Raw genomic sequence first — 13,604 nt, 5'->3', positions numbered from 1 at the left:
CATGTCAAGATGAAGGGGGCGAACTAACGTGAGATGAGAGAACTGCTCCGCCGGCTTCTATGTCTGTGACCAAAGTTGGATACCTTTTATGTTTTTGTCTCTTGAATCTGCATGAATTCTGATGACTGTGACGATTCACAAGCCTTATTAAACTCGAAGGAACTATCACAGCTTTTGCTTCGTGTCAGTCCTTTCTCTGGTAATTTTACTTATTTCTCTACCTATCCCAACTTTGCGGTACAACAGGGAGATAGAAAACTTTAAAACTGACCTGAATTATATGAGGATATATGCAGAGACGCAAGAAAAAAACTGCAAGCAGAAACATTGTTCAAACATACAGATACACCGAAAGTGCTCGAGTGACGTGGGCAGTTTGGCAAATACATGAGAAAGCATTTGGCACTGTTTTGAACAACTTCAGTGCAGAAATGTTAGTGTGTTGTGATTGGGCTAAAGCAGTCTGCGCGTTATGCATTGTACATCCTTTTAACGGTATTCTTCATTCTTCGTTCACACATCCCCACTTACTGGAATTTGCCGGTAATGTTATTACTTCTATTAATGGAAAATTGGAAGTACCGATTTACCGTAAAGTTCCTGTTCACACATGATCTGTTAACAGAAATTTTCTTGCAATTTACCAGTAAAGACTGTATGTGTGAAAGGTACTACTGTTAATAAAGCACCAAAAATAAATCTACAAAATAAAAGAGTGAGGAGCACTAACACATGTTTCATACTCTGTACTGATGTAATTTTGCTATTTTATTGAAGATATAACGAGGAAGATTGAGTTTAATAGGTGGATAGTATCTAGTACCTCAGACAGTGTTTAAGGTTGAGATGATTTCCATTGTTATGTGTGATAGCGTGACGTGTGCGGGTCCATCTTTTGTGCAGTCGTTGGCATTGATGTTCTGTTCTATTAAACATGTTAATCCTTGAGCTTGTAGATCCATGATCTATTAAGTCCATAACGGGCCAAAAAGATACCAGCTGATACAAATCGATTCAAGATCTTTTAAGAATGATTGTTTTTAAATGTTTGTTGATCATGATTTTAAAAGTTATTATTCGTTCATGATGTTTACAGGTTTTTATCTTTTAATATACACATTACAAAGTTTCTAAAAGGGAGAGTTCACAGATCTAACCAAAGAGATCTCATCTCCCATTTACTGCCATAGTGGGGAAAATAAATACTATGGGAGTCAATGGTGGATATCTGTTTGGTAACTGACATTTTTCCAAATATCTTCCTTTGCGTTCAGCAGAAAAAGGAAATGTATACAGGTTTGGAACAACCTTAGGGCGAGTCAATGATGACAAAATTTTGGGGTGAACTATCCCTTTAAAATGTCCAGTAACTGTAAAACATGTAGTTTGCACCATTGATTTTTGGTTACTAAAACAAGCCCACTTTCAAAACACAGTAAATACAGTAATGGGCTTACGAGCACTGGAGCGTGGTACAATGGTTAAGCGCAGTGAGTTTCCAGCTCTCCGCAGGATCTGAGCCAGCTCTCTGTGGGGTAAATTAACCACTGATCTCCCATCAACTGCCTCCAGGCGATCCCCGGGCCTGATCTGACCGCTGCGGGCGGCCGGGCTGCCTCTGCGTACTGTCACAAACCTGTGAGGGAGCAGAGACGCTGCTGCAGAGGAAAGAGAGAAAAATGTGTTATTTGTTGAAAAATATCATCCAGAAATTCATTTCGACTTCCATTATGTGATGTAATATAACCTTTAAGTGATATTACAGTCTGTTAATCTTTCAAACTTCGGCACTAGGAATTATAAAACAGTACAAATTTTTCAATGCAAACGTTTAGGATTGATCTATAGAAAAGGAGCGAGGGAGAAGTTTGACATTTCAATAAATATGAAAAAAAAATGAAATTTGCACGTTAGAATTAGAAAACAGAGATTTATCCAAATATGAACAGCGGATTAAGAAAAATAGAGATGAAGGGAGTAAAGCGGAAGGGATTTGAGGGAAAGATAAAGAAGGAAATTATTCATCACTGTGGCAAAGTCTCTCTCTCCTCCCTCAAACCTCAATATCAAACCGATTTAAGGGTAGCTTTTAAATGCATCTATCATTAATACACACACTGAAACAGAGCTTTTGACTGCTGCAAATCCATTTTCGCCAAATCACCCTGTATGTCACATTCACTACATAGACTATACATAGAAACTCATAAACTGCAGTGTACACCCAATCGGGTGAGACCACCACAACCTTCAAGTTAGGGTTAGATTTGACAGTCAGATTTTAGAGAAAAGACGTTCAGGAATAAACCAACATCAGCAGGTCATCTACATTCCTTTTTGTGACTGTAAAACTGAAGCACACATAACGGTATCTGGAGTATAATTACAGGTAACGTTATAGTTATCGTCCTAATGTGAACGCCCCTGTGTTGTTGTCTAAACAAAATGGAAACATGCATGCTTTCTCATTTTTACGTGTTTTTGGATAAATGTGTCTGTTAAATGAATAGATGTGCTGAATGATGAAGAAACTGTGGCATCAGTCAAACATACAAACACAGAATTAAATCCTTCCTGTTATTAACCTCATAATCTGCATTGAAATTAGGAGTGAAAACTGAAATCGCTGATATGATTACAGGGATTAAAATCAGATTACAGATTATGTGCCTCTGAAATCATGCAAAAACGCAGAGCATGAAATGGCAAAATCTGTTTGACACTGGAAAATGTTAATGTAACCGTTACTCATTCATAATTACATTCAATGTTAAAATAAATAGAGAAATGATGATACATTTTAGAAACACTAAATTAAAACGTTAAATAAATCAAAACTTATATTTTTATTCTATATATTTAAATAGTCAGTCTTTTCTTAGATTACAGCTAATATGGACCCTGGGATACTTGTACAATGTTTGTTTGTATCCTTTTTCCATTTGTTCCATTAAAAACTAAATCAGATGGTGTGTGTAAAAACAGCCAGCTGCAGTGGATTAGAACTCATTTTCTGATATGGTTATTCTTCTTTTAAGTGGAATGTGTTGTGTACACACATAAATAGAGTTTTAATAATCCAAAAGTCACATGGATACACTGCAGGGGAATAAAACCATTTATATCCCTAAACCAAAGTCAATATGCCTGTCTCCATTAGTATATGCCATTAACTGACAACTACAGCCTGTCCTGTCCTGACCTACTTATATTAACACTCACACACATACACGCATACTCATTCTTGGAGGTACAAATACCCACATGCCCCTACACATCTCATTCTGTGTTTTGCTCAACCACTGTGTGCAGTGTGCAGAGATGCGGAGGTCTTCATTGATGTTTAATGCTGACTCACTTGCTTCAGCTCAAAGGAAAGATCCATGAAAAGCCTTTTGACTTTCTCTGTTCTCTCAAGCCTAAGGGTGTATTTGTACAACTAGCGTTAGCTTTAGTGTTTAACATGACATTGTATTAGCAAGCTGGGCTGATCGGCCCAGGAGATGTTACGCATTATTGACTGAGACCACAGTTTTTAAGACAATTCAAGTCTCATTTGACTTTTGACTTGTGCTTTTTAGAAAGCAAAACAGTTTTTTAATTAGGCATTTTTGACTAATTCAGCAGTTGTACGCGTTTATAGCAATAAATAGGCCGCTTTTAAAAAATCTATATATAAATTACTATACATTTTTCTATATGAAAAATGAACACTGTTATGATAGGCTAACCACATTAAGCACTTGTTTATATGTCGGGCCAGGTTGATGATTACAGAATCCATATGGGCAGTCATATGTTAATATGCTTACGGTTGTAATGTCAATAAAAATTGTCATAAAATAAAATATAAAAAATAGTATATTAAATGTCTTAGTAATTAAAAGTGCAGACTGGTAACCATAAAGATCCTGTCTCATAGCCCATAACAGGTAATAAATCACCATCTGCCTGTGAGTAGGGCACTTATGCATCTCTGGGGAGACTCTGACTGTAATAAATATAAATTACGTTGGGCAAAAATACATCAGTAGGACTTTTTTGAAGGACTTTTGTGACAACATGCCCCAATTGCGATGCACTCTCGGTTAAAATTGTAGTGTTTCCTACAAAGTTGCTCTTGCAATGTAGTGTGGCTTTACTGTGTTTACTTGTGTAAACAGTCAAGGCAAAAATATGATGATTTTGGAATTTAGTTACCACACGGAATTGCGAAAATATTTGAAAACAACATACAAACCCATGCAATAGAAAACACACCTTTGTGAACTTGTTAACTTAAAACCTTACTGACGTTGAATCTTATGACAACCTTCCCCAGTATCCACTATATACAATATGAGCCATTAGGAATTCCTTCATTCTATAGGCTCAACCGGATTCAAGTAGTGTTACTAAAGCATGTGCAACTAAAAGATTCATGATGCTGAAACCAATTGATGAAGAAGGTTGACAGCCATTTCACTAAAAATCATCTTTATATACTATAACAACACCAACATGACTCATACAGATTCACTCTTGAGCACTGAATGAGATGTGGCATGCGAGTGTGTTTAAATATCAGACTTTATCATTTTTCAGTTGATTTTCAGTTGTTTTCAATTGTGTCTGAAACAACCGACATGTAAATTCATACCTAACAAACACAAGGACTTTTTATATAATGACTTTCTTTTTCCTCTCCATCTGTTGTCTCCTCCCATTTTCTCCCTTCAATCTCATGTAACCTGTCACTTCTTATTGCTTTTGATTATCCATCCAATCCCTCAATCCCCCATTCTCGGCTTCGTGTGCAGTCGCAGCAGCTGTTCTGTTGAGTCACAATCATTATCTACTACACCATTAGACCCAGAAAACCTAACCTGCATACTGAGAGCAAACTCCTCCAGCTAAACACATTGCACACTGACCACAACACCGTGCTTCCAATCTCCACTCCTATGTGAAGCAAATAAATGCAATTTCATTTGGAATTAGGTAGAAATGTTGTCCTCAGTTCAGAGAATGGATAAAAAATTATAACTTTACTTTACCGTGTACCTATAAAAAGTAAATTCAGTAAGTAAGTATGTCAGACGTTAACATTTGTGGATTAAATTTAGCTAATATGAATGTTGATGCAGAACTTGACTGAGGTTTAGCAACCAACGTTGTGAGTTTGGGCTGCGACAATGTGTTTTATGTGTTCTGACCAATGGCAGACTGAATTTTTGGGGAAACATATTTACAAATAAAACATCAGAGAGTTCAAACATTTTGGGGAAGTCAATAAACATATTTGAAAACAAAGCTACAAGTTTAAATCAATCTACAAATGTGTAACATAAAGACGTTTCAATAAATTCAACTGAAAATTTACATTGAAAATATATGATAATACATTATAATGACACTTCACTTCAATTTACTTGTGGTAGCAAAACGATACGGCATTTGCATATAAAATATGCATTATTTGGCATCAAATTACAGCAAAACTCATTCCTGTTCTTTCCTAGACCTCAGATGTCCAAATTCAATGTTTTTTAGGAAATGGTTAGATAATAGTGTTGTTGACTCATGTACTGGAGCATTCCCACACTAATACCGACAAATCTGCCCCAATTCAAAACACACACACTCACATGGACTTTGCCAACTTAGCCTTGAAATCCTGGATAACACTGGAACACCTTCAAGAAAGCATTAAGTTTTGGGATCAAGCTGAACTGTGTGTATAGAACAAGATGCTTTTAATTGTATTAAAAGATGCTTTTACAGCACACACCCAGACAAACAGCTGACCGCATTTGCGCCTCATAACTTATTTAATAGAGAAGGAAGTGTGTGTGATAGTGGCAGTCTTTGTTCATCTTCATCTTAATAAAAGCGCTGTGCAGCTGCAGCACGCCAGCTGCCAGTGTAACACTATTCACGCTGGTAGACCAGAGATGCATACTAAGAGAACGACCCAGAGAGAGACACAGAGAGTGTGTGTGATGCTCATTATAAACCTGGGTTGTGATGCTGATGCTGCAGTGGTTTTTCACAGCATTGCCGATATGCCTTTAAAACTGAGATCTAATATCAGAATTTTGCATTGCACTTCTGGTCCAAATGGAGGTCTGCACCATTAATATAACTAACAATGTTTTTAGTAGCTACAGGATTATGTTGGCATAACTAGCAATTTAAGCATCACATTGACTATTTATGGAACCCAAAATGGACAATTCTGTATTCATTTTCTCATGAGCACAGATATGTCAGCTGCTAACATTCTTGCAAATATCTTTTTCTGAGGCACCATTGACTACCATAGTAGAAAACAATATATATTGTTTTACTCAGTTGAACTAAAAAGAAGATATTTTGAAGAATTTAGGAAAGCAAACAGTTCTGGGGCACCTTTGACTACCATTTATATTTTTTCTACAATAGTAGTAAATGGTGTCAAATGTCATTTGCTGAAGTTCTTTCAAGTATTTTTCTTTTTGTTCAACAAAACAAAGAAATTAATACAGGTTTGGAAAAACTTGGGGTTTAGTAATTCATGGCCGAATTTTTATTTTTGGTTGGAGTATCTTTTTAATGTACTGTATTGTGGGTTATCACAGGCAGTAATGGATGCATTTTTCCTGCTTTTAAAAAAACAACTTGACAAATGGATCTAAGCATACATGATATGATGCCAAGATTGACTTCATACATGCCTCGATGCCTTCCTACTTTTTAGCTGCAAAAACTTTTTATGCAAATATAAGTATTTACGCTCTAGACCATGACAGGTGGATTGTTTGCGTTCTATCCCCACTTACCATGAAACCAAAAACCCAGGTCCACACAACTGTACATCAAACACTGTTATCTTGTCAACTTAGTGACTGTCATATCACACAGCATTTTTGAAATAAGTGCGGATAGACAGCTTGCTTGTTGCTGTAGACAGTATAGCTTTTTATAACAAATGGTCAGGATAGTGTCATAAGAACAGCTTTCGCAATTGCTGGTATTAGGACACACAAGACTAGTGATTTTCTGAGTTCAGAAACTGTCAATTTTCTCCAATTTCTTGCTATTCTTGTAAAAGGCTTTAAGATGTCTCAGGTATTTTCAGGTGGTCCAATAACACACAAATGCCTCCGGAAGCAAGAGACACACAGTCACACACATACACACAAATACTGCAGTCTGCTGTCTTGGCTTTTCACACTATTCCTAAAACTAATCCTTTTAACAAAAATGTCAAAACCATAACATAACCAGAATATGGAAGAATCGCTAAAAAATACCAACAGTGGCCTGTACACATAAAAAAAACATAAAAAGCACCTCCCCATAGTTTCTGAAGAAGTTTACAATATGATCATGTATCAAATATAGAGAGTTTATTTGCAAAAATAGATTTTCATTTATTTCAAAAATCCTATTTTTTATTTTCCATTTAAATTAATATCAATCAAACTGCAGACGGGTTGTTTTGATGTGATTGCAATAACTAAAAAAATACAGCTAAATAACACAATAAAAAAAAAAAACATGATTTATAAACAAAAATTAAAATCTGTTTACACAATTAAATTCTTATATCTCAACATTATTACGCAGTAATTATAATCCATAATTTAAGGTTAATGAATTTCACAATGACGTTATTAACATTCAGTGATGATACTGTTATAAAACTACATGGTAACTTCTGAGTTAGAAGATTTTACAGGCGGTTCACGTCTCACTGGCTGAAGAAACAAACAATAAACATATTTTCCTAATGAATAGAATTACAAGTCAAGCAGATGTGCACCTATAGATTAAACAACAATGCAGTACATCTCTACCTAAGAGCTAAGAACACAGTGAGGTTTACCATTGTCACTATGATAAAAGTGTGTGTGTGTGTGTGCATTTGGTCATAAGAACACATATCTGACAACCAAACGCACATAAACAGAACGAGTCAAAAACACCCAAACTAATTGTGGGAAAAGATACAAACAAATATTATATGGCCAATACATATGTTGATTAACCACCCTTACAGTAAGAGTCCATACAGACAATTAAACGGCCAGCCCTAATTCCATAATAATCATCTATGAACAATCATATCCATAAAGGACTAGGATGGCTACAGAATAAAACCAAGAAACAGAAAAATCTATGTAGTTACGTTTGGAGTCCTTCACACTTTTCAAGGCTGACTGCAGTCTCTCCAGCATGGTGTTTGTGTGTGTGCGTATGGAGGCAGGGTCCCAGATCACACTCCGTTTAAATCCCAACACATGTGAGAGCAATCACGCGCAAAGGTCATTGCGAGCATACGAACGGAGGGCGTGAACAAACAAACAAGTTAAGAAAACACAACACGGATCCGTCTCGCTACGTGAGCGAGCCGCTTACTGTAGCCGATTCATTTCTCTTCAGCATCTGGAGTCAGTGAATGAGAGGAGGGGGGAGAGTCACAGAGAGGGAGGGCGACCCAGGCAGAGAGAAGGAGGGAATAGAGAGAAACGGAGATAAGAGGAGGGGCGATAAGGGAGCGAATGAGCCGAACGATTTAATCTTTGGAACACTGCAGAGCGGGAGGTTTTTCTGCTGTTCGGACTGAGAGTTACTTGTGTAATCTGATGTTGGCATTGTGGGTGCGTGCTTGTCATGCCAATGCAATGCTATTTGGTGATATTTGAGTTATTGGATTTAATCCTTTTCAGTTAACAACCTGCATAATAATACAAGTGATGATAGTATACAGAAATAACAGGACAGTATAAGGAATGGTCGATCTCTCCGCAAAAATTCACCCTTACATCATCGTAAAGCTCAGATCTGATTGTTTCACGTTGTTAGTCACTTCAAAAAGCTTTTTATGTGATGATCAGCAAATGTTCGTGAGCAAAACTGCGAACAGAAGCATCTCTCATATCGATACATGGAAACAGCTGCAACACTGGGGACAGACACTTTTTTAGATGCTTTGGCTCTCAGATAGAGCAATGGCCTCGATAAAAAGCAAAGAAACACTGAGCAAAATGAGGTCATTGTGGACTTAGGTAGGGGATAGTGGGAGGGGAAGGACGGGCGTGTGTATCCGGGCCTGTGTGTTGGCAGGACTCAGAGTTGGCATGACTGAATTAACGTCAGTCAGAAAAGCTAATACAGCTGCCACTGAAAAAGATGAATTATGTAATATAATACAGACTGCCCTCTTTACTCTTCTAATGCTTTACATTCAAACCAATCTGACATGACATTTTGATTCAATTATTGGTTTCAGAGAAGTACAGAATGAGCTTTCAAAGATTGTGAGAGACTTAAATAGTTCCTGTCTGACTGGATTTAACGTGGGTTAAGGGCTAAAAAATAAAAGTCCCATCACCAGAGATGGACTGTACACTGTGCACATATTCTGATGTACTCAGTCATCTAGTGTATTTTAATTTAAGAAAAGTTGTGTTGAAATACTCAGTGCCATGTATTTTATAATGAAGTCTTTTCCCTCTTATTTCTATACCATTTTTCTTGAGTCTCTACTGTCCGTGCCAAAATAAAGCTGTTGTGACGGTGCGAAATTGTGAAAAACTCTATTAAAATAAATGTTCACATATTACTGCATAGTCTTTTCATTGTTTTCCAGTTCAAACGAATTATGAATAAAATCCTGACTCTAGTAGCCTATCTTAAGCTCCGCCCCTCTACCACAAATGCATTCATTGTTTCACACTTTTTGGTTGGTTGAATATCAGCATCATCTCAGATCTCATTTCTTGTTGAATTTTCAGTGCGAACACACTACTATATCATAAATACCATAAAAACTCCCTAAAGACCACTTTGGACAAACATGAAGTGCTTCTGGATCAGTGTTTTTATTTCAGTTATTTCCGATAAGTATTTTTTTTTAAGATGGAACATGATTTATTATGATTGATAGTTGAATTAAAATCCTGTCATGAATTACTCACTCTCTAGTTGTTCCAAACCATTTCTTTGTTTGGTTAAACACAGAGAAAGATATTTGGACAAATGCTTGTAACCAAACAGTTCTTGGATCCCATTGACTAAAGAAAAATTACAAAGGTAGTCAAAAGTGCCCCAGAACTATTTGCTGTCCTAAGGAACAAAAAAATATTTTTTTCCTTCTATGGTGGTCAATGGGGTCCAAGAACTGTTTGGTTATAAGAATTTATTAATCAAAACTAAGACATTTACATAGATTTGATTAAATGATGACAGGATTTAGAGCTTTGGGTGAACTACCCCTTTTAATGTTCTGTTGGTTGTATTTTGAATAAAGTTTTTTAAACATCTTGCAAAATGGTCTATAATATACAAGTATACAAAATGGGAAGCACCTTAAAAATGTTCTGCAAAACTATATTAACTGGCTGTGTGTTTATTATACTGATTCAACTTGATTCAACTCATCAGCTCATTAACAGAGATCTCAAAGGCCTGAACAGGGGGTGTCAGATAAATCAAACATCAAAAGTGCTGGATTATTCCAGGACAACGCTGACACATGCCTTCAACATTAATATTAAATCTTTGGAATGAAAAATGAATCAACTCTGCCTCCAATCTATCCTAGAATCTAATAACACATGCTGACTGTGTTAAATATTCATAATCTTGTAAAGTGGTTGTGGTGTAGTTAATGGCACTGTATTATAATACTCACCTTTGCCATTTTCCACATCCTGAGAGGCGATAACAAATCCAAATCCTTCACCTGACTTCCTCTTTAGCTCCACCTCATATCCTCTTAGATTAGTGCCTGTTCTTTCTCTTCCGTTTTAACTCTTGGACTGAGCATTGTCCCGCCTTCCTCTGAACTCATCCAATCCCGTGGCTCAAGCGTGAGAGTGACAGGTACGGAATCCAGAAAGCTGGTGCTTTGAACCAATGAGGAGCGCACCAGTGCTGGAGAGGGCGGGGTTAGAGAGTTGCACGCTAATGGGGTGGAGTCTGTGTAAGGAACTTCTGAGTCCGAGGCGGAGCGTGGAGGGGGAGGAGTTAGTCGACGCACTGAATTAGGGGAAATGGAGTAATGTGAGGGACCTGCAGACAAAAGAGATATGACTTTTTACGAACAAAAGATATGATATTATTTCTGTTCTGCGTTTAAAAAATGACAAAATCACACACGTGGTTTAGGGGTAAAAGAGCCTGAAACAAGTATTGCTAAGAATAGATTTTTTCTTATAGCAAGCAAATTTAATGAAAATCTATTGACAGGTAAAATCTTAAAACGTGATTTTCATTAGCTCTTTCACTGCAATTGATGGAATTTACCATCATTAATGAGACAATGCTTCCCATCCATTAAAGGGGTCATTTGGCTTGAATACAATTTTTCTGTGTCTTAAGTTGCCCATGCATGTATTAGACACCTAATATTGCAAAAATTTAAGTTTCAGAACAAATGAATTCTATCTAAATTGAATTTTCACCCAGACCTGCCTGAAGAGCCTTGTGTAACCACACCCCCACAAATCTACGAGTTCACAAAGACCGCCTAATGTATACGCAAGTAAGGTGGGCGTACCTGTCAGTACAATTGGTTTGAAACCTGATGTTTCAAATATGGTAAGAGGCCCTACATTTCCGTCACACGCTTGCAGAATTCGACCAATCACTTCGCACTGGTTAACTGGCCAATCATAGCACACCTCGCTTTTCAGAGAGCCGGGGCAAAGAGGAGATACAAACATGCACGGTGTGTGACAAATACAGTGTTTTTTAACCATAAATCATGTATACACCTTGTATTTCATCTAAAACAAACTATAATATTTGTTTTAGTCGTATCATATGACCCATTTAATGGAATACATGTTTTCACTGTTATACAGTAGGGGGTGCTGAAAACGGTAGAGCATGTATGGATCCAAAAACTCTGTTTTGATCATCGTTCCGAATTCAACCTGAGCCAAGTCTTAATAGAAATAATATGGAAATGTTTTTGTTGTTAAAAAGCAGAGGCTAAGTTATTTCATCTGAAATGTTCATATATTCCTAGAAGAAAATATTGTGATGGCCATCAAAGTTTTGTAAAAATGATAAAAAATGCTAGACTGGAGACTTGAAACATAAATAAAAAAATATTTTGGACCCCATTGTATGTAAGGTAATACCTCATAATAAACTGCAACTTACCCCCTCTGTAAACTAGCACAATAACCTCTCCTTTTTTTGTGTGTTCCTGCAGAATCCTTTGGACCTTGAAACACAAAAACATTTGTGAATGCACACACACAACACTAAAACTGAACAGTGCTCTCTCTTTCTCCTTACCTGTGCAAAACTGAGACTCTGTACATCCGCTCCATTGATCTTCACAATAGCATCTCCCGACTGAAGTCCGATACACTGTCTTGGGTCCCAGACCTTCTTCACGAGCGTCTGTCTGCCTCCGTGACCTCCGGCTGTGACACTGAACCCCATGTTGCTCCCTCTTTCGCACTTAGCCAAGACAACAGGGACTAATTCCCCAATTCCAGGAAATCCACTGCCGATGATGCTGCTCATGGCTCCCGGTGACGGGATGCTGCTGATTGGACTGCTGCTGGCGCTGGCCGTCCCATTGAAAGTGAAGTAAGGCCCATCTGAATGGGCGCTGTTGGGCGGGGTCAGCAACGCATGCTGACGGAGATGCGAGTAGCGTCTTTCTCTTCCGGGGGAAAAGGAAAGCGGGCCGGGACTTATTTCTGTGTGGGGCAGGGGCAACCGCGACGTGGGTGGTGGAGTGCACGAGGAAAGGTCACTTTCAGAAGATTTGTTGTTGGAGTATAGACGGCGAGGTGGTGGAGTGGACATTGTGTTGTTATTGTGGTTGCGGATAAAAGAGGCCCTGTGAGGATATAAAGAGAGGCAACGTAGTGAGCACAACAAAAAAAATATTTTTTTCTATGCATACTAGTGCAAAGAAATTTCACCTGTGTGATCCAATAGCAGACACCACTTCACTGTCACTTTGGCTGGCCAGATCTGCATTCTGTAAACTTCCAATCCCTCTTGAGGAGCGCTGCGGTCTCATGTAGCCACTCCCGTAACCATTCATGTATGGGTAAGGAGCTCTTGAGGGCGAACCATAAGGAGATGAATTACCGTTAGCATCCAGACTCAACCTTGACTGCCGTGCTCGGAGATGTCTCGAGGAGCCTCTCTCAAAGTCAGACCATGATGGACTGTTGTGGTTGAGGTGTAGCTGAGCATAAGGGAGGGGAGCTTGAGCTCTGGGTTGTGTGGTGGTTGGTGGAGGTAGATGTAGTGACTGTGAGTCACGGCCTGGAGAAGCCGTCAACCTACGGTGGGGCATCTTCGGACTGCCATCAGAGTTAAAAAGCATGGGGTAACCCCGACGCACCACAAAGTCCACAGTATGACCCACTGGAAGAACTTTTAACATCTCCACAACCTCTTTGTGAGACCAGCCAAGCACGCAGGTATCATTGATGTACACCAGAATGTCCGCTGCGTAAGGGAAATGTAAAAACATTTTGGTACAGGAATTCAATTGAGATTTAATGTATGACGGCAGAGGTAGCTAGTTCTACTTTAGCTTATAGCTACAACTTCTCGATTTGGAAGTAATCTACTATTTTAGGTAAAATTTGTGTTCC

General features: G+C 38.1%; 1 protein-coding gene across 1 annotated transcript in view; it reads right to left on the bottom strand.

Moving 5' to 3' along the window:
* Window positions 1-13,604, bottom strand: part of LOC130407097 (membrane-associated guanylate kinase, WW and PDZ domain-containing protein 1) — a 67,770-nt gene that overhangs the window by 9,208 nt on the left and 44,958 nt on the right. Inside the window, 6 exon segments of the mRNA XM_056729757.1 lie at window positions 1,458-1,658; window positions 10,661-10,756; window positions 10,759-11,040; window positions 12,139-12,202; window positions 12,277-12,832; window positions 12,918-13,455. Of these exon segments, the coding sequence (XP_056585735.1) occupies window positions 1,458-1,658; window positions 10,661-10,756; window positions 10,759-11,040; window positions 12,139-12,202; window positions 12,277-12,832; window positions 12,918-13,455 (1,737 nt within the window).

Source organism: Triplophysa dalaica, chromosome 18 (genome assembly GCF_015846415.1).
Source record: "Triplophysa dalaica isolate WHDGS20190420 chromosome 18, ASM1584641v1, whole genome shotgun sequence".
Lineage (NCBI taxonomy): Eukaryota > Metazoa > Chordata > Actinopteri > Cypriniformes > Nemacheilidae > Triplophysa > Triplophysa dalaica.
Note: the sequence above shows the minus strand (reverse complement) of the source record. Positions and strands in the feature narration are given on the sequence as shown.